General features: G+C 40.5%; 1 protein-coding gene across 1 annotated transcript in view; it reads left to right on the forward strand.

Annotated features, from left to right (window-relative positions):
• Window positions 1-3,936: 3,936 nt before the first annotated feature.
• The window catches only part of cyth1b (cytohesin 1b), a 231,499-nt gene continuing 213,670 nt past the window's right edge, over window positions 3,937-21,765 (forward strand). Inside the window, exon 1 of the mRNA XM_041216750.1 lies at window positions 3,937-4,050. Within this exon, the coding sequence (XP_041072684.1) occupies window positions 4,032-4,050 (19 nt within the window). The 5' untranslated portion in view covers window positions 3,937-4,031. The remainder of the gene's footprint in view (window positions 4,051-21,765) is intronic.

A 21,765-nucleotide genomic window follows, 5' to 3' on the forward strand; every position in this document is an offset into this window, starting at 1 on the left:
ATCTATTAGCATGGTAATGCAATAAATGACACTTTTGGTCAGGCCAGGATGGGTAATACCCTCTTTGCAGCTTAAAAAGACCTATTTCCCATCCATTAAAACATAGCTTCAGCTAATTTGCAATATAATAACTATGGGAAGGTTCTTGCTCTGCGATACATTATGTGAGGACATATTATTTTAAAGCTGACATGGGGCAGGGATGGAGGCTGTTCCTGTGCCCAAATCTGTTATGATGGATTGAGGACTGCAGGCTCATGTGTCCCTGGCCTCTTCTGTATTGAGAAGTTGTATTTATATACTTTATTCCCTCTCGGACATCGTGAGTGCTTCATGTGCAATGTGTTACTGGGAAGTGCAAGTCTGTTGGATAGACAACCTCAGCAGCTGTTTTGTGCTTGAGATGCCATGAATCCTGTTAAAATGAACGATTGGTTAATCTGCGTTTTGGTAGTGGTAGCTGAGGGTGGAAGTTGGAGGAGCACCCCAAGAGGACTCCCTTCTAGTATCACAGATCTTGCAATACTCACCTGGACAAAAGGCCTTGGTTTAAAGTTTCAGCTAAAAGGATGGTATCTTCAGTAATGCCACTCTGCTCCATTACTGCACTGGTGAGTCAGTATATTATGTACTGAAGTTCTGAGAAGACCAGCAGTGGGGAGAAAAAAAATGTTTGGAGCAAGTACTGCTTTGAGAGCTTTTCCTGCCAGGAAACAATAGAACATTGATTAGGTTACCACCTCAGGTTCCTGGACGCAGGAGGTATTTTTGGATGGTGGGACTGTTCTCAACTTAAGTGACATAAAAATGGTGCTTTCCAATTATGATTGATTGTGGTGCATATGTTGTAAGTCTTTGGGAAATAGTGCATTGCCAACAGGCATGACTGACTTTGATACTTTGGTTTTAGGTGTATATAATGTATTTTTTAATCTGTATCTAAAATTGTATAGAAGAATGGAAATAAAGTTTTAGAGATAGTTAGGCATACTGACTTTATGATTCTATGGTTATAAATCTGAAACTGCTATGCTGTAGTATTGCAGTAAAGCACTTGAGAGCTTTAAGCTTTTAAAGTAAGGGTAGTTTATTACCCTGAAATTTTCTGTTGAGTCATTATGCTGTATTGCTTTGTTTTCTGAAATAGCTCTTTTTACATTGTACAAAACATCAACAATGCAGCACTTCCTTATGAAGGATGTGCACTATCATAAAAATCAATGTAGACTTGGAAAATTTCAATTATCAACTTGCTTCCATTCAAAACCAATAATCTCAGGCAATGATTTGTTTCATCTGCCAGAAAAGCATGTCATCACTGATCTAATAATACAAGAAATGAATATTTTATAAGGTACTTGCAAAAGGGAGGCATGGGATGTGATTCATGACCAGAGCAAGAGTACAATGTTTAGGATTGGACACTTGAGAAAATACAAGGTACCAATTCTATTTTTGTTCCATTGGCAAGATTTCTTTCCTGCCCTTTAAATCTTTCCATACCATATTTCATATTGTGAATTACATGATTAATAACAATTAACATATCAGTTATGATGAATCACCATCAAATCCACTTTTACTCTACTTTAGATAACAAGAATAATATTCACATTACATTTCCCACTTTATTCCAATTTGTTGTGAAAAGATTTACAATGTGAAATAGAACTGTATAAAATAAAATGTTTATTTCATTTTCCCCTCCAGAAGACTCCACATACCACTGCAAAAATGGCATTGAAGAGGTGTGGGGAAAGTTAGGACTGCCCTTTCAATTTCTCATCTTTCCATTTGCATATTATTGAGACTGTAGCTTCACATATAGAGGATCGTAAGTCTGAACACGCAAATTCTGCTTTTTGTCTCCCTTCCCTCTTCTCCCTGCCCACCCGCCCCCACTCCACACACACACACACACACACACACACACACACACACATACAAATCACCAGCTGAAGGGTGGGTAGATGACAGCTTCAGTGTTCTGTTGAACTTACTATGTACATAGTTATCTGGATGATCATTGATATGTAGATTGATTTGTCCTCTGATTCTGTTTCATTTACACCCTGCAAATGCCCTGGCAGAAATTGGAGACTTGATGATTGGAAAATTTTTGAACAAAATCATTGCACAGCACGGCTTGTTATACCTTCTCATTATCATAGCATCAGGCTGTAGGGCTATCCAGATGTGTAACATTTCTAAATAGATCATTACTGTACAATATCCAGTAGTCAATAGAAAACCTTGTAGCAGAAAATGTTTAAATCAATAACTATCCCTTATTAATCATGGAAAATAGTACAAGAAATAGAGCACAGAAGAAAAAACACTGCAGATTCTGGAAATCTGAAATATGAACAAAATGCTGGAATCGCTCAGCAGCATCTGTGGAAACAAATCCTGTTTCTTCCACAGTAAATAGTATTATTATGTTCAATAACTTTTGTTTCTGAACTGGAATTTGCTTATGTTGCTAACAAATGTTATCAGCAAAAAAAAAAGAGGTATATGAGGTAGTTTACTTTCATTTGCTCTTTATTTCATCGCATCCTCAGTATGGTTCTGAGAAATTTTGTTTGCTCTGTTTATTGTCAAGCCAAATTCGACTGCTACAGTTTTTCCTTTCAACGAGAGGAAATGAGATTGCAATGATTAGAGATGTACTTTCTACATTTTCATGATAATTGTGGCAGAGACTTTGTATTTCATAGTTTTAGTGGAGAATTTTCTTCACTGTCCTGAATCATTTATCACCTGCATTTGATGCTGACGTTTGCAGGCATTGTCCTGCTCGTGGACAAATATCAGCTTTGACTGGCTCCTTCCACCCCCCCCTCAAATTTCGCTCTGGGGTTCCTAGCATCTGTTGCTCTAATAATTGATTGAACACCACTGCAAACTGTGGGTGGGCATTTTCATAAGGCCAGGAATTCTTGCCCAAGGTGTGCAGCTCCATTAATTTGTAAGTGGATTAAGTGCGACGATGTTGAAGTTCCCTAGTGGTACAGACCAGAGTGGAGAAGCTGAAAGAAATAGTGCAGGCAGCGGTGGAAAGAGGTATGAGAAGAGCAGCGCCAGTGGGGGATGGTGGTGCAGTGGGTATAACGCAGGCTTTTCTTAAACCCATTGAGAACTAGATTAAAATTGAAATCAGCCCAAATTGGACTTCCCCTGTTTCTCCCTGCCAGAGTGCTGGGGTTTCCACTGCTTGATATTGTTGTAAGAGATCTGAATGTTATACAGAATGGGGATTCTTGGGAAATTAGGAGTTGCCACCCAAAATTTCTGCTCACTGCAGTGATCCATGTGAAGTATTTTGGGCAACTTCAGTGAGGCTTCTAGTCGTTGTAGACTTGCAACACAAAACTGCCCCTATTAACATGGGATGACTGGTATGGATATTAAATAAACTTGACACAAAGCTGTAATAAAACAATGCTTTTTAATATTAATGCTTTTCTTTAGTTTGTTGAGGGGACAGGATGGGGTAAAGTTACAGGCAGCTGACCATCCAATTTGTCCCTCTTCCTGTTTTTTTTAAAAACTTGTATACTCTATTGCCGCATCTCTCCTTGATTGACCTGTACAGGTAGTTTAACAACCAGCTAGGGCCAGGAAACTCGCCCTCTACTGGAGCAATGATTTGTTTTTAATTGACCTGCTATTTCACATTTTTGCTAATAGCCTGCTGGGTGACCAGTGGACGTCGAAAGCCCACGTTTTCGGGATGCTCAAATTGTACTCCGACTTGTGATTCGGATTGAAATGGGGTGGAGGGGGTGTGCGCGGCGCTGCTTCTGAGCACAGTTGGCGTGACCTTGGGGCACGCCTGCAGTGTGTCAAATGCAACGGCGCTTGTCAGCTTCCAGATCACGTGGCCGCCGCTACTGGCCACGCCCCCTTCCCGGGGCGCTGACGTCAGGGCTGGTCTGCTCGAGCGGAGGTGGGCGGAGCGCGAGGGGGAGTCCAGTCAGCTGGAGGCCACCACCGGTGCTGCAGGAGGAGGAGGAAGACTGTGAGCGATGGACGAGGACAGCTACGGTCAGTGCAAAATCAATGCGATGGGGATGGGGTGGGGGGGGGAAGGTTGCACAGAGCGTGCAAACTGGATTGCACCTATTTCTCCACCCCCCCCCCCCCCCCCCCCGCTCTTGCTCAGGAGGGGAGGGGAAGCCCCCCGCGCTACTACAATGTTTCAATGTTTCTCTTGCCCCTTCTCTGTGCCAGGCTAACTTGTAACAAAAAAAGGGAAATCCCATCCCAATTCTCTCACGGAACTGGCTGTGCACAGTGTCCTGTTTTCACACCACGCTGCCTCCAACCACGCTTCAGTGGGCACAGATGCAACTAGCTTTAAATTAGCACGTGATAGACTTTGAAAACTTATATTTTTATTCAGGACTTTTTATTTTGCCGGTGTTATTGTCGTGTCGATACCCTCTAGGTGTGTGTAAGCAAGTTTTAGGTGCTGCTAGAGGGAGCGAGAACTGGAAATTTTTGTTTCCCCCCCCCCCCCCACATATCTGAATTTTCAATGTCACCCAAGCTCAGCACCATCGCACAATTGTGTGTAATTCAGTGAGAACCAACACATAGGACATTAGTGCAAACTTTTGAAGTGGTACCGAGTAATGGTTTGAAGTGTGCTGTAAGGCTGTAAGTGACATCTAACCATGAGCGTGAACTTCGAATAAGTTGCGAAATCACCTCCCTAAGATTCTGTTCCAGCTGCCAAGGAACAATTACACCTGTCCATTGATGGATTTGGAGTAACATTTTGCGCATAAAATCATCCAATATTTCGAATGAAAGAATATCATTAACTCAGCAGCTCAGCAATGTGTAAATTTAGTGCCAAAATTATGAATGTTCGCGTCATTTAATTTTGCATAACGTTTCCTTCCATTTTGTTTGTATGATTTTCAGGTTGAATGTCTGTGCTGTATGGGATGGTGTGTTTTGCTGCTGCAATCATATTTTGCAGCTTTTTTCCCCTTTGGGTTGTGTTTTGCTGCCATACTGAAACTTTTTATATTTCCAATCTTGTGTTGTTGCTCGGTCATGTTGAAGTGTTGAGAACAATATCACAAAGGTAAGGTGACAATAAATCTTGTCCAGGTGCAGTGCCATCATTAAGTAATGAGAAGAGAATGCTTGGCAGCCTTTATTGTACAACATGTGTTTATAGGATCTTCAACATCTCTGCACATAATCTGTGTTATGACTTTCACATATATGAGCGGCCAGGGGGACATCAGTTGAATGGCTTTTGAAAGTGAAAATGAGATGTGCATTTAGATTGGATTTATTGATCCTCCCATAGTAAATTTGCCAGTTGGTGTTCATTGTCTACTCATTGTACCTCAGTGAACCTAATAAACCAGAGAACCTCCAAGATCTGTGGGATCATATCCAAGTGAAACCATGCTCAGGAAACTAAATTGGATTGGGGAGATTTTCCAAAAGTTTCCCACCACCTTTTATGGTTCTCGTCTTTTGCTGGGCACCTTGCATCACATAGCAGGAAGAATAACAAGATCCGTTTTGTAAAAGTGCCTGCATGCAGAAAGAGGCATTTATTTGGTGTTGCAACAATTCAGTGTGTTATCATCCAGCGAACTGATTAGTTCATGTTTCATACCTTTATCAGTTTTTTGATATCTTGCCTGATAATCAGAACCACTGTTGTTTTGACTATAACCTGTCCTTTAACCGAGTTTTCTTGACTCGTGAATTATCTGTGTCATGCTTGCAGTTGTCTCTGAAGGAAAAGTGCCCCTCATTTTCCGGTGAAGTGTTTGCTATGCTGAATCTTGAATCACTTGGTGCATAAGGTGGGGTTGGGGGAGGTGAACACTTTGAGGGCCTCCCCTGGTCTATTCCTGGGCCTGGATAAACCACCAATCATAGGAAACACAGTTGGGGTGGGGAGGAAGTTTGTTGTTCTTGCCTCTCTTCTGTGACCTTTTGCATGTCTTACTAGCCCTGAGGAGGGATCATGTGGCCAGTTACCATGAGACCTTCCAAAATCAATGGGCACTGCACTGTGGCCATTGTATAATGATGAGGAAAAAATGGTTACAATTTATGTTTACCCAGTTTTTGGTTTGATTGGAGCATCAGTAGCAGTGTATAATGATACCTCCCTTAAAAGTAAAAGGTCTTTATTATGATGGCAGTAGGTACCCAGTGTCACTCTAGGCCCCAAGGGTGACGGTGCATTTCAATGGATGCATTGGCAAGCTATAGCGAAATGAATACAAATTTTAATTCCTTTGTAAACTCTGAATTGTGTCTTGATTGGAGCTTTTATGTCTTGAGTTATAAATTGTAAAGCCTTACATTTCTGATTGGTTTATACACCAGCTGTGTTTAATTTGAAGTGATGGATAAAATGCACTTTGCATGACTTGCTGGGCCTCAATTAAATTGTGGGGCTAAATGTTTCATAAGGACATATGCAACAGGATCATCTTTTTAAAAAAAAACAAAAAATGTTACAAAAATACAGCAGGTCTGGTGGCATCTGTGGAGAGAGAAACAGAGTTAAAGTTTTGAGTCTGTATGACTCTTCAGGGTTCATCCTCTTTTTAATTGAATTACAAACCATCTATAGGATTCAATAGAAAAACGTCAATGGTAGGATGGTTGACAGAAAAGATATATAATTCAGAGTACCTTAGCACCGATTTGCCCAGGAAGTTTTTATTGCATTGTCAAAAGGGATGTGTAATATTTCAAAGCAAGTATGTAGTTATTTGTGCCTCTTTTCACTGTAAGTGTATTTGGGAAATATCAGAATTGTTGAACAATTTTATTTTCCATGAATGGTTTTATCTTTTCAATTTGGTCAATATGGGCTTTTGTAAAGAATGGAAATGCATATTGTCCTGAATTGCTATATGCTAATTATCACACAATAAAGTATCTTATTTATTTGGCGTCATTATGTGTAAAACTACTGTGACCAATAAGTTCCTGTCGATGGTGATTTATGAATGGGGGCTTTAGTCAGAGCTTGTTCATAGTGTTTGTAGGGTGAAACAACTCCACATTATGGTAATTCTATGCAGAAAGTTCTGCTTTAGTTCTCTCTCTCAATCTCATTTTTAAAGCATATAATGATGATGAAGAACAATGAGAGATGTTGATGCATAAGTTAGAGAATTTACTGACAATATTATTGTCCTTTAATCTTAGCATGTTGCAAACGATTGTATGTCAGCACCAGTGGCCAATTGAAACCCAATAAAATTTTCTACTGTCAATACATGTCATTAGTGCACTAGAGAGGGATGACCTAAATTCAGGAAACCAGGACGTAGAAGTGGTGTGGGTTGAGATGAGAAGTGATAAAGGCAAGAAGTCACTTGTGGGAGTGGTGTACAGGCCTCCTAATTGTAACTACATGGTAGGGCAGAGTATAAAGGAAGATATAATAGGAGCCTGTAAGAAAGGTATGGCGATAATCATGGGTAGATTTTAATCTACATTTAGGCTGGAAAAATCAGATGGTCAAAGGTAGCCCAGACGAGTTCATAGAATGTTTTCTGGATAGTTCCTTAGAGCAGTATGTTTGGAGTCAGCCAGAGAACAGGCCATACCAGACCTGGTATTGTGCAACAAGATGGGATTAATAACCACCTATTGAGGGCACCCCTGGGTAGCAGCAATCATAATATGATTGAATTTTACATTCAGTTTGAAGGAGAGAAGAGTGGGTCCAAGACTACTATTTTAAACTTAAGGACAATTATGTGGGAAAGAAAGCAGAGGTAGCCAAAGTGAACTGACAAATGAGGTTAAGGGGAAGGTCAATAGCGATGCAGTGGCAGACATTTAAAGGGATATTTCAGAAAACACAGAATAGATACATCCCAATGAGAGAGAAGAATTCCAAGAGGAAATGCACCATCCATGGCTAATGTAAAAAAGTTAAAGACAGTATCAAACTTAAAGACAAAGCATATATTTCCACAAAGATGGGTGGCAGGTCAGAAGATTGGACAGAATATGAAGAATGGCAAAGGTTAATAAGGAGGGAAAAATTAGAGTAAGAAAGAAAGCTAGCTAGAAATATAAAAATGGATAGGAGTTTCTATAGATACTTAAATAAGAAAAGAGTTAACAAAGTGAGCATTGGTCCTTTAGAAAGTAAGTCTGGGGAATCAATGAGAAAATGAGGAGATGGCAAATGAATTGAACTGATATTTTTCATCAGTCTTTACTATAGAGGATATGAGTAACATCTGAGAAATAGCTGTAAATCATGAATTGGAAGGAAAGAAGGAACTCTGGGGGCAGAATTTAGTCCTTGTTGGGTGGGCTTGGCGGGGGTGGTTGGGAAGCCAACCGCTGCCCGCGATCGAGGCCGGAAGGTGATTTCACACCGGCGGGCCAATTAAGGCCCACCCAGTGTGAAACGTGAGTGGCAGCATACCCTGTGTGGGGGGGGGTGGAGGCGAGCGTGAACTTCGCACATGTGCACGAGTGCGAGCTCGAGAATCTCCGAGGCACAGAGCTGCCTCAGAGGTGAAAAGTTTTAAAAAGAAATAATAAAGATTAGAAAAATGTTATGAAACATGTCCCCTCGTGACTCTGTCACTTGAGTAGGGACATGTTTTAAGTGAAATCTAAAAAATTTTATTTCATTTTTTATTTGATGTTGGAAACCTCATCCCGCCTGTGGATGAGGTTTCCAAAAATGTGCAAAAGCCTTTTGACCTTTTTGCCTGCCCGCCAACCGTAAAGGTTGTACGGGCAGCGAAAAGTTCTATTTAATTGATCCTTTAATGACCATAATAGGCCTTTTAATTGTCAGGGGGCACACTGCTGACTCCGGCACGCGCCCACTGACTGAAATATCGCACGACTGCGCGTTGACATCGGGATGCTTGCCCGATGTCAGCATGCATTATTTTACCTAGCCTAAAATGCGGGCACATGCCCGCCCGTTGAGGTAACAGTTTTGCCCTGGAAAATTACAATCACCAGGGAAGTGGTACTTAGCAAATTGTTGGAGCTGTGGGCTGGCAAATCCCTGAGTCCTGATGGACTTCATCCTGGGGTCTCGAAAGAAGTGGCTGGTGAGGTAATTGATGCATTGGTTTTAATTATCCAAAATTCCCTAGATTCAGGGAAGGTGCCATTTTAGATTGGAAAATAGCTAATGTAACTCCTTTATTCAAAAAGGGTGGGAGACAGAAAGTGGGAAACTGCAGGCCAGTTAGCTTAACATCCGTCATAGGGAAAATGTTGGAAGCTATTATTAAAGATGTTATGACAGGACATTTAGAAAAATCCATGGCAATCAGGCAGAGTCAAAATGGTTTTGTGAGAGGGAAATCATGTTTAACTAATTTATTGGAATTCTTTTGAAGGAATTTCATGTGCTGTGGAAAAAATTGATGATTGTACTTAGATTTCCGGAGGGCATTTGATGAGATGCCACATCAAAGGTTATTGCGGAAAATAACATATTGGTATAGATAGAAGATTGGCTCGCTAACAGGAAACGGAGTAGGCTTAAATGGGTCTTTTTCTGGTTCATGGTATGTAATGAGTGATGTGCAACAGGAATCAGTACCGGGGCCTCAACTTCTTGCAATTTATGTAAATGGTTTGGATGAGGGGCAGATGGTATGGTTGCTAAATCTGCTGATATGAAGGTAGCAAAATAAGTTGTGAAGAGGACATAAGGAGGCTACAAAGGGACATAGGTTGAGTGAGTGGGTAAAGGTCTGGCAAATGGAATATAATGTGGAAAAATGTGAAATTGTCCATTTGGCAGCAAGAATTAAAAAGAAGCATATCAACTAAATGGTGAGAGATTGCAGAACTCTAAGATTCAGATGGATCTGGGTGTCCTCGTGCATGAATCACAAGGCTTATATGCAGGTACAGCAACTAATTAGGAAAGCCAATAAAATGTGATTGTTCATTGCGAGGGGAATTGAATACAAAAGTAGGGAGGTTATGCTTCAGTTGTACAGGATACTGGTAAGACCACATCTGGAGTACTGTGCATCACATTGGTCTCCTTATTTAAGGAAGAACGTAAATGCGTTGGCCATTCAGAGAAGGTTTACAAGACTAATACCTGGAATGGGCAGGTTGTCTTATGAGGAAAGATTGGACAGGCTGGGCTTGTATCCGCTAGAGTTTGAGTAGAGGCAACTTGACTGAAACATATACGACCCTGAGGGGTCTTGATAGAGTGGATGTTCGGGAAGGAAATAGCGGTCGCTTTCCCAATTTTTTCTACACTGCTATAGCTTGTCCAATGCCCCATTTTGCTTTCTGCTGTCCAGCGTGGCTGCTGTGCAGAGATCATTTGAATAAATGTCGACTTTAAAATCTTTTTTTTAATAAACAGGTTCATTTCATTTCCACTGCAGCAATGAGCACAGGGAGGATTCCTGGATGAATTACATTACCTGTGTGGGGCTAGAAAGCCTTGTTTTTTCTTTCCAGCTTGAGACATTAAACCAAGGCTGTGTCTGTCCTCTCTAGTAGATGTGAAAGACCCCATAGTACCATTCAGAGGAGAGCTGGGGAGCTTTCCCTTGTATTCTGGCCAATATTTATCCCTCAACCAACATTACTGAACATATCTGAATTCTGGTCATTACAATGGTGCTGTTCGTGGGACCTTGCTGCGCGCAAATTGACTGCCATGTTTCCTGCAATACAACAATGACCAGAGCTCAAAAAAAATATTTGTTATAAGTCGCTTAGAGCCACCCTGAGATCGTGAAAGTGTGATTTATAAATGTAGATCTTTTCTTAAAGGCCTGTGCACCAAGTTTCTGACCAAGGTTAATTGGGGTCCAAATGAAATTAACTCCAGCCACTTGTTTTCAAGCTTTTGAGGCCACGTGCAAACCTTCTTGAACAGCCCAATGGGGAAACGGTTGTATAATGTGTTGTTTATTAGTACATTAACTCATTAACATGGGACCCCCAGGATCTCTTCATGGACCCTTTAGGGTTCAATGACCCCAAGTTGAAAAGCTGTACTCTACATTTTAAATTATTTAATGTGAACGGAATGACTCAGAAGCAGCTATTTGAATAGTATTTTCAACCAATTTGGTGAACGCTTAAACTGCAATGATCAACACTGGTGCGTTGCTTATCAGCAAAGCAAGTTGAAAGATCCTGATGCAGACAAAGTGCAACGATACCTGCGAGCAGTTATCTGCACAGTGAAAGGTTTCCCAGATCTGTCATATCTAATGATCAGATAATGATCAGTGATTTTTCTGCTATCCAAGGAGGATTGAAGAGCCTTTTGGGTTCACTGAATGGCACTCTTTCACTTGTACCTGTAATGAGTTAAGAACGGTTGGTACTTAAATTTTAATCACACTGGTGAGGCTCGGATAAGATGCACAATTACAGAAACACATTACAAAGTTTATGTTGTACATTATTATCTGTGTATTGGCTGTGTTGCATTTATTTATTATAAAAATATGCAGTTTCTTAATTTAGAATAAGATTCCTTATTTGTTTCTGATGCGTAAAGATCTGATGTGCAATGCCGGTATATCTTAAATGTGTATATTTGTTTTTTGATATACTACAGTACCATCTCTGCTCTCAGAATACTAGTGGATGTGGTGCAGTCTTATTTTAAGCAATGCCCTTGTATACCAGGTTAATTTCCAAATGTTTTACTCATATATTAAGATAAGACTTCTAATTAACGAGTATGAAACTATAAAGAAAATTTTAACACAGCAGTTGAGCTCTACAAGGATGAATTCCACCTGTTAAACCTTCTAACCTGCTATGATTGGATGTTTATTACAGATAGCTGACTGTGCAGCCATTTCTAATCTGCTTTGATGTCTCACATACTAACTTAAGAAACCGACATCCGATGATGAAACTATAATTATATGAAGTATGATGTTGGCTTCACTGTTGACCTGTTGCATCATGAGAAATACATATCCGAATATCAGGTTGAACCCTTAGCTGGTCATTCCTAGATGAAATGGCATTGGAGTGCTGCACTTGGCTTAAGCGTGACCAGGCTTTTACAGTGGGTGAGGCAAGCGAATTGAACTGAAAAAAATGGACGGAGCAAGGGTTGCTATTTCAGAATGCTGTATCCAGTCATTCCTAGCTAGCACTGTAGATGTGTGGTAGTTGGTGGAGTGAAGGATGGGCTTGGTTGTGATGCCCTGCTGGTTGAATAATCCAATACTTGCTGTTCAAGCTTGTACATGAAGAATGAGGTGGGTAATGGAAGACTGGTATCCTGGATGGAAGATTCAAGACGGAGAAAGGACAGAGAAAATTGTGTAACACAAACTATAGCGTTGGGCCGGGTTTAGCTCTTGTCCTAAATTTAAAACAGATTTTTGTACTTTCAGCTGAAGCCTTATATTTTTGAAGTGTTTGACCATACAAATTTCAGTACTTTTTTATAGTAGTTCTTCACCTGTTAACTAGACATACAGTTAGTGTAGCAAATACTTTGACTAATCTTTGTGTTCTATATTTAACGTTTCCTTATAACTGCTTTGATGTAAATTTATTTCCAATACTGAATTTCCTCTTGCATTGATATTGGTAGGTTTCATCTTTTGAATGAAAAACAAATGAACATGGGTATTGCTATACCTCGCAGTTAGAACTTAATTGATTGATGAATACCTACATGTTGCTGTATGAGATTTTTTCCCCCCCAAAATAAAGTTGATTACTGTTGAAATGGATTAAATGACATGCACATTCTCTGTCCAGTTGGCCGCCTTTATTTCAGAGAAGACATTAAGGGGGAAAAGTATGACCATGGCCATTGACTTTCTGGTTGCCACTGCCATGTTCACCCCCACCCCCAACAAACTCCTGTTTACGTATCCCCTGCCATAGAAATAGATGAAGATGGAGAAAGCTTCTAAGTGAGAGATCATGTTCATGACTGGTGTGTACTCTAATGGGAGTGGTTTATACAGACACAATCTGGAATAGTACAAACACAGTATCTATAAATAGAAAAGACACATTGATGTTCTTTAATAATGTTTGCTCTGCTTCAAAATTCCAGCATTTGCTGTTTCTTTTCCCTAATTTATTTATGTACTTGGACTGGAACTATGTTGGATTCTAAAATGGCAAGTTTCAGCAGTTTCTTTCATGCCCACTTCTGCTTTCCCCAAGATGAGTTTCATTTTCTGTAAACTGAAGAATAGAAATTGTAATCATCCTATTGGAGAAAGCTTTCATGAGGCTAGGTTAAAGCAGTACTGCCTTTGCCAGAATCTATTGGAGCTGTTTATTTTGAGGATCCAGAAATCTGTGGGTCTGGTTTCCTCCAAACTATTGTTGCTTTGAAAGAAATGTATTTCTCCGATGTACTGAGTGTACTGAGTAAGCTGAGTATATTAACATCTTGTTAAAGAAATGTTTTCATTGTCTATGTATTGCAGGGATAGCTGAAGCAACTGTGTAAGACATGAGACATATGGAAAGCAAAGCTGTACATTACAATCCGAGACTGACAAAACATATCTCCACTTGAGGCATGCAGGATGATGCCCAAAATTTGGTAGCAAGGGACGTGACTCATTACAGTGGCCAGTGTAGTGATTGCTTTCAAATTAATGCCTTATAGTAAAATATAACATGCATGCACAAAGAATGTTTCTGCATGATACTATTGTGAAAGCTGGCCCATGACCATAGTCAAACCCCATTTAGTTGATTGGTTAAACATTGCCTTGTATTGTTTTGATTTTGTAATAAATCAGTCTATCTTTATGTTAAAATAATAAACTTTTCAATTTAAGAGCACAATAATCAAGTTTTTTTTTACCTTTTTCATTAGGATCTCTTTTTGCTGAGCTTGCCCAGACAGCGAGAAATGTCTTGTGTTGCAATGCAAGTGGCATTGCAATGTATTGGAACCTTTCAAGTTTAGACTTGTTGGGTGTGTGAGACACTGATGTTTCAGATAGAATCTAGTTTTTATTAACTTTATTTTTTTACTGTCACGTACTGACACAAGTAACAACAGGAGATCAAAATACTACTGACAAAGCTGGAAACCTGAAACAAAAGTAGTATTTCTGTGATCCAGCATTTTCTTCTCTTTTACCAAATACTATTTACATGAATGTAGAAGGCCTGTGCTTCCTTTGCCCTCACCCTGATTCCTAACTGAGCTGTATTACCTGTAAATGTTTCTTGTAGTCAAAAAAGTAGTCCCATTTACTGTGCTCTTTAATCAGTGAACTTTATATAGTCACCAAATAGACAAAGTTAAGTAAATTGAGCATTTTGAGACCAGCAGAATATCCCCTGCAATGTGAAAAGCTAGTTTTACAACAAATCTGGAGCCTGAATCTGTTCTGCATTAGAAAGACCAAAGCATTATGTTGGAAAGAACTCTTTGATCATGCCAGTGTTCTATTTAAGTGAAAAATATAAATTTAATTACAGACTCATGAGCCAATTATGAAGTTTAATTTTATTGAACCATTTAATAACGCAGCCAGCATTATGTCAATCAATCTTAAGGCTCTCAGGATTTTTTGTCACCAACGGGGGAAAACAGCAATTTTCTATGACCTTGAAGGGGACCCAGGGTTATGGGGAAAAAGCTGGGGTGTGGGACTAAATTGGCAACTCTGTATAAGAACTGGCACAGACATGACTGGTTGAATGGCTGTCTTCCGTGCTGTAAGATTATATAACATGTTGTGTTGTAACAGTTGCATACTGGTAAGTCTTACGCATCTGTGACTGTATTTCGCCTGATTGTTGCTCAAATGTACTTCAGACAAGAGTAGTAAATTGTAAATGGAAGTGCCCAAGTAGCATCTTAAAGTAAAAGCAAATGTCCTCAAATTCACGTCTGGATGTGCTGTTTACAGCCATTAGACTTTGTGGCCTTAGAGATTGAAATAACCTGCAGCTTGTCAGCAGAATTTTACATTATATGTTGCGCAGTATAACACCTCTGTCACATATAGCCAACTGTTCGACTGTGAGTTGTGCCACTGGGATTAGAGCTAGTAAGTGACTGGAGTCTCCAAAAGAACAAAAACATATTTGCTATTTTATGAAGAAAATTCAGATGCTTTTAAGAAAATTAGCTTTAGGGGCAGATGTACATGTACTCCATTCTTTTGCTGCTGAGCCAGTAAATGGGGAACCATGTGGCATCTAAAGAGATAATAGCTGCGTTCAAAAACCATTTGATGCATATTCAAAATAAATCATACATTTTTAATGTAAAAAGCCATTGGGCATTTATCCCTATTCAAAAAGAAATTGAAGCCATCCAAGGTTATTTTTTTTAACTAACCATTAACTAGGTTGTGTGCACAAGCGTGTGCACTTATACACATGAGCATGCTTAAATTTGCTATACTGCAGTTATTTCTGTGTTCAGTGCACAGAACAACTGTGTCAACTTGTCCTGTCAATTAAGTGGTTATGGGTTCCAGTTCCTCCTCTGGAGCTTCAGAACTTGACCGAGGATGATCTAATGTGCTGTTGAGGAAGGGCTGTTTTGTCAGTGGGGCAATTCTTGGGATCATATGTTAAATCGAGGCTCAATTTGCTTGTTCAAGTCAGTGTTTAAAGTTCTAATGGCACCAATTTGATGAAGTGTGGGGAATTCTTCTGGTGTCTTGGCCAATATTCTTCCCTCAAAACGCACCAAAAAAGTCAATTAATTGATCATTCGTTTTCATTGCTATTTTGGGAACTTGTTAGTCATAAAATAGTTTCCGTGTTTGTATCCACAACAAATGACTGCACTTCAAAGTAATCGCATTTGAATTGTTTTGAGATGTTTGTGAGAGTCATGAACTCTCTTAAATCAATATTTCGGTATCATTTTCAACAACTTCATTGGCATTTTAAAGGTACACCTTTATTTTCTCTTCCAGCTTGGAAAGCCTGCCAAGCACCTCACAACCATGCCATCCCCTCTGTCACAATAGACATTTGGCAAGGATCAATCATTTATTTCCCAGATGGAGGGATACTTATCAGAGCAGCTGATTACTCTATTAAACCTCTCCAGTGTGCAACAGGTGTGTTCAGTGGTTACGATCTGGGCGTAACAGGTGCAAAGTGAAGTTTCCTTGTGCCTTCCCAGTCTCTGCCTCATCAGCAACTTGTAAACTTGGAAAACTTCTGTCATTTTAGATTGAATAGTTTCCTGCAGCAACACTTTAGAAAATTGTAATCAAAACATATTTAGTGAAGCAAAAAATGTACTTGGATTATACCTGCTGTACTGTAGAAATTCCTGAATAAATGTGCATCAGCAGCAATCCCATTAGTGTTTAGTCATCACTGGAGCAAGCATTTTTATTTTGGAGTTTACAGATTAGATTCTAATTAGATTGGAGTCTTCCTACTTAGATATCTAAGGCTCAATAGCACCCATTCTATATAACCTGAAATGCTACAGCTCTTTAAAACATTTCAGAGAATCTACTAAAATATGGTGTAAAATTCAATCATGTTAAACTGTAGTCTTTTATGGCACAGGAGGAGGTAACTCAGCCCTTCGAGTCTTTGCTGGCGGGGAGCAATCAGGTCAGTCCCACTTGGTCCCAGTAGCCCTATCCTTCAAGTGCTTGAAATCAATCATAGTCTCCGTTTTCATCATCCTTGTGGGTAGCAAGTTCCAGGTCATTACCACTTGTTGTGCAAAAAATGTTTTCCTCGCACTCCCCTGCATCTCTTGCTCAAAGCCTTTAAATCTTTGTGTCCTAGTTGTACAGTCAGCTCATGGGAACAGCTATATTTTTTGTCTAGCTTATCTAAACCTGTCATAATCTTCTACATCTCTATCAAGTCTCCCTTACTCCAACAAGAACACCCCCAGCCTTTCCAACCTAAACCCGGAACTAACCACTCCTTCCTGTATATCTGCAAATAATTCTAAAGAGTCAATAAAGGCTTAACAGTTAACTTACATATGACTACAAAGACTTCTTCAGACCTACTGAACTGTAATCCTACAACATGGTGGCAGCTTGTGGAAAAACCTTGCAGAAAATACAGAGGAAAACTCAGATGCTTGAACACTGAAAAAATTCAGCAAAGCTGGCTGACCTGAAAAGAAGCTCCAGAAGCAGAAGAAAAATTACCAGGAAACAGCTCCAGAGAAAGGCTTGGAAGCTGGAAGCAGAAATTTAAAATTCCTTACTACAGCAGAAGACGCCACCCTAGCAAGGGGTGAGCTAAACCTTTTAAAACTCTAGGCTACAGCAAGCCCTGAGAAATCTTTTAAATAGTTCAGAGTCAGAAGTGCAGTTTGAAAAAACCTGCCGCAGAAACTTGATCCCCAGTTGAACAAATTTGCAACTTTAAAGTAAAGCACTGAGCAAAAGAACTCTGCAAGCAGCCAATCCAGGCAGCCGTGGTTGAATTTTTTTCAAGCTGAGCGCCATCACCATTGTAGCAGCGCCCAGCAAATGCAGGAAATCCCTTTGTCTCCAAGTGATTGGGGGCACCATCTTGAAATTCAGAAATCTCTCAAAACAGAACCTACACTTTTGAAAAAAAAAGTTAACCATGGATCAGAATTCCACACTTCCAAATCAATTTGGACTAATCAAAGGCCCAGATCAATTGCATAATTGGGGACCTTTCAGGAAAAGATCCTACAAAAACAGCGTTGCTTCAGTTTGAGACAAAAAGTCAGAAACAGGTCAGGTTAACACACTGCTTTACTTGGTAGGCCTGATTGTAGATGACATAATTGCAAGACTGAATCAATGAATCATCTGCTAAATTTGAAGCAGTACTAAGATCTTGATGTTTATTTTAATCTAAGAAGCAATAAGATACACAAGCTAAATTTAACAAGCAAGTCCAGCAGCCAGGCGAACCTGTCGATTCAATCATCAGTGATCTGTACAGGAGGGCTGAAGGTTATGAATATGGAGACTTAAAATCAGAACTCATCAGAGACAGAATAGTGTAGGAGTAGCATTTGATGCACTTTCTGATGCAAGCAAATGAAGATCTAACCCTGGAAAAGGCAATCCAGATAGATGGGCATTCAGAACTGCATGAGCGGCACAGAACCATTTTAAGGGAAGAAAATAAACTGTGGTGCAGAGGCCAGCACTCAGTTCAGCTAATTAAGCAACAAAGACATGAGGACACTCCAAGCCAGGGAAAGCAATACCCAAACTGGCCAGCAGAGTGACCATGCCAATGCTGCGGAGCAAAACACCCCCACATGTGAGATCAATGTCCTGCAATTTCAGCCCAGTGCTTTCAGTGCAACAAGATTGGACACTACAACAAACTGCAGGGCAAAAACTCTGAAACACACAGAAGACCCAAAGATCATCCACAAGGTTGAGACTGCAAGCCCAGAAGAGAGACAGCCAAGCTTCTTGAGTGAGGTCAGAGATCTTGGTTCCGTGTTTTGGAATGCTGACATTGTGGTCAATGGCCATTTAACAAATTTTAAATTAGACACGGGAGCCCTCAGACAAAGAACCATGGCTGGTGACCCAGTGGCCGATGCCACCCAGGATACTCCTATATGGGATAGGAAACCCTTTCTGTGATCCACAACCAGGACTGTTCATTGCTAAGCTGCAAAGTCCATATTGAACTTAATCTTACAGAAGATTCACGAGGTCAGCCAGCAAGGGCCCAGCTCCAAGTACAAATGAGTTCCCAAAACCATGCACAGTACTTTGGGGGTTGGGGGGGACTGAAAAATACATACAGGATCACACTGAAAGGCTGCTAAACCCACGTGCCTATTCACACCACTTAAGATTCTCCCACCCACTCATGAAACAGGTGCAGCAGCGGCTTGACAAGATGACAAACATGAGAGTCATCTCCCCAGTCACACAGCCAACTGCATGGTGTTCCAGGATGGTCCCAATTCCAAAACTGGGTCTATCCATATCTGCATCGACCTGACACACCTCAGTAAAGCTATAGCCAGAGGAATACGTCCCATGGACATCAGTGGACAAAAGCCTGACTAAACTCTCCAAAGAGCACAGTATTTTCAAAGCTGGACACAAACAGTGGCTTTTGGCAACTTCCTCTTGATGAAGAGTCCAGGCTGCTGACAACATTTGTTACCTGCTTCAGAGTCTGCTTTAACCGCCTCCCATTTGGAATCACGTCGGTGCCAGAAATATTCCAACGTACAATGTCAGCCGTTTTGCAGGGCCTTCAGTGCAACAGTGGATGAAAATGACAAGAGACTCTCAACAGTCTTAAAGTGCCCGCAGGAAGCAGGCTGCCACTGAATGACAAATTGGAGTTTTCTAAAACATTCTTTTGGATTCTTGGGTCACGTAGTCAATAATAAAGGCATTACGCTAGACCCATGAAAAACCAAGCCTACAGCGAGTTCCCTCCCCATTCTCAATTCCAGACCTCCAGTGATTCTTGGGGATGGTGAACCAGATGGCAAAAGTTTTACTGAATTTGGCACAGATCACAGAACCCTTGAGGCATCTACTTAAAAACCAAGCACGTTGCTGGGAGTTGCATCAAGGCAATGTTTCACTCCACGGGCTTTCCGGCCCACACTGACCCCAGGCCTGCCCACCACCATGGCAGTGAATGCTTTGTCCACAGGCCTGGTAGTGGTCCTGTTCCAGGGACAACAGGATGAAAGTTGACTGTCTGTGTACGATGCATCCAGATGGCTGTCCAACACGAGACAAGATACACGGTCATAGAAAAGGAAGCCCTTGCAGTCACATGGGCATGAGAGAAGTTTTCAGACTATATCATCAGCCTCAAGGTTACAATCAAAACAGGCCACAAACCACTAATCTCTTTGTTGGATGAGAAGATGCCTCTCAGAATCCAGATCTTTCGCCTGCGCCTCATGATGTTCGCCTATGAGATGATGTATGCCCATGGTAAAAACCAGACAAAAGCAGCGACAGTGGGTCTCCTGACAAAACGGGATGCAAATCGCCATCGAACAACAGGAAACGTACTACCAGTTGACAAGGAGACATCTGCCAACAACCACAAATCCAACAGATCCGCCAAGAACAAATGTGCGATGATTGATTGTGCCTGCATCCGCAGATACTGTCAAGGATGGCCTCAAGGACCAAACAGAGGGACCATGATAAACAAATCCATGCTGGCTCTCCTTAATAAACTCAAACCCTTCCAAGCCCTTGTTGAATTTTTTTACCACACCCCAGCCCTGATTTAAAGATTTGAAAACCTTACCCACCACTCCTAGGTTAACTGGTCTGTTATTGCTGTGACTGTCCTTGCACCCTTTCTTGTATGTAATGGAAATTATACTTTACGTAATTATTAAAAGAAATCTCAAATGTAAAAATATTGCTTTGTCCAGAGGTTAAAATAAAACTAATTCTTTTTAGCAAACTGTGGAAATAACTGCTTAAAATTAAAAATTTTAAATGTCATTGGGTACAAATGACAGTTATGTTTTTAAAACTGATACACTGCATAGTTCCATGTTTTTGCCTTAGTGGTCAGAAATTATGGAACTTTATTGCCAATAATTCTACTAATCTGGTGATGTCCAGTTGTTGATCATTACTTCACACTGTGATTGGGTGAAAAAAGGTTTGCATTTATATATCAGTTTTCATATCATCATGTCCCAAAGCTTTTTGCAGTATGTTGTACTGTAGGAAACATGACTGTCAGTTTGCACACCGCACTGTCTCAAACTTCCCTGCTTTTCTTCAAATAGTGCCATGGGACTATTTACATCAGTCTGAGTAAGTTTAATGTCTCCATCCAAAAGACAGCACCTCCAACTCTGCCACTTCCAAATAACTACACTGAAGGGTCAGCCTAGATTTTTTTTCTACAGTCTCGAATTGGATTTGAACCCACAACCTTCTGACTTCTATGCTTTGTCGGCAAGCATGACCCTGACCTTCCTGTTGCCACTTCAATTCACCATCTTGCTCTTGTGCTCACGTTTCTGTCCTTGGCCTGCTACAATTTTTCAGTGAAGCCCAGTGCTAGTGGAACAGCACCTTATCTTCCGATTAGGCACTTCACAGCTTTCTGGATTTAACATTGAGTTCAACAACTTCAGACCATGAACTCTGTCCTCCATTTTGATTTTTTCCCCCCAAGAATCTAAGATTCTTGCCATCATCTTTGGATACTTCTGGTAATTTGCCTCCCTCTCTCCCCACTGAGAGGACATGGAACAACAACAACTTGTATTTACATAGTTCCATTAATATAATAAAATCCCAAGGTGTTTCATAGGTGTGTTATGAAGCAAAATATGACATTGAGGCACATAAAGATATATTAGGGCAGAAAGGCAAAAAACTTGGTTGAAGAGGATGGTTTTAAGGAGTACCTTTTAAAGAAGGAAAAAAAAGTGGCAACGTTTAGAGGATGAATTCTAGAGCTTAGAGTCTTGGCAACTAAAAGCACAGCCACTGATTTGGAGCAATTAAACTTGGGATGCTCATGATCAGAATTAAAGGAGCGCAGATATCTCTGAGATTTGTGGGGCTGGAGAAGATTGAGTTAGGGAGGGGTGAGACCATGGAGGAATTTCATGATGGGGTGATAATTCTAAATTTGAGGCGTTGCTTTCATCCGGGAGCCAACATAGATCACCGAGCATGATGTGATGGGTGAATGAGACTTGGGCGAGAGTAAGGACATAGGCAGCTGAATTTTGGATGACCTCAAGTTTACAAAGGATGGAACGTGGGAGACTGACAAGGAGTGCATTGGATTAATCCAGTCTAGAGGTAACGA

The sequence above is a fragment of the Carcharodon carcharias genome, chromosome 22 (assembly GCF_017639515.1).
Source record: "Carcharodon carcharias isolate sCarCar2 chromosome 22, sCarCar2.pri, whole genome shotgun sequence".
NCBI classification, from domain to species: domain Eukaryota; kingdom Metazoa; phylum Chordata; class Chondrichthyes; order Lamniformes; family Lamnidae; genus Carcharodon; species Carcharodon carcharias.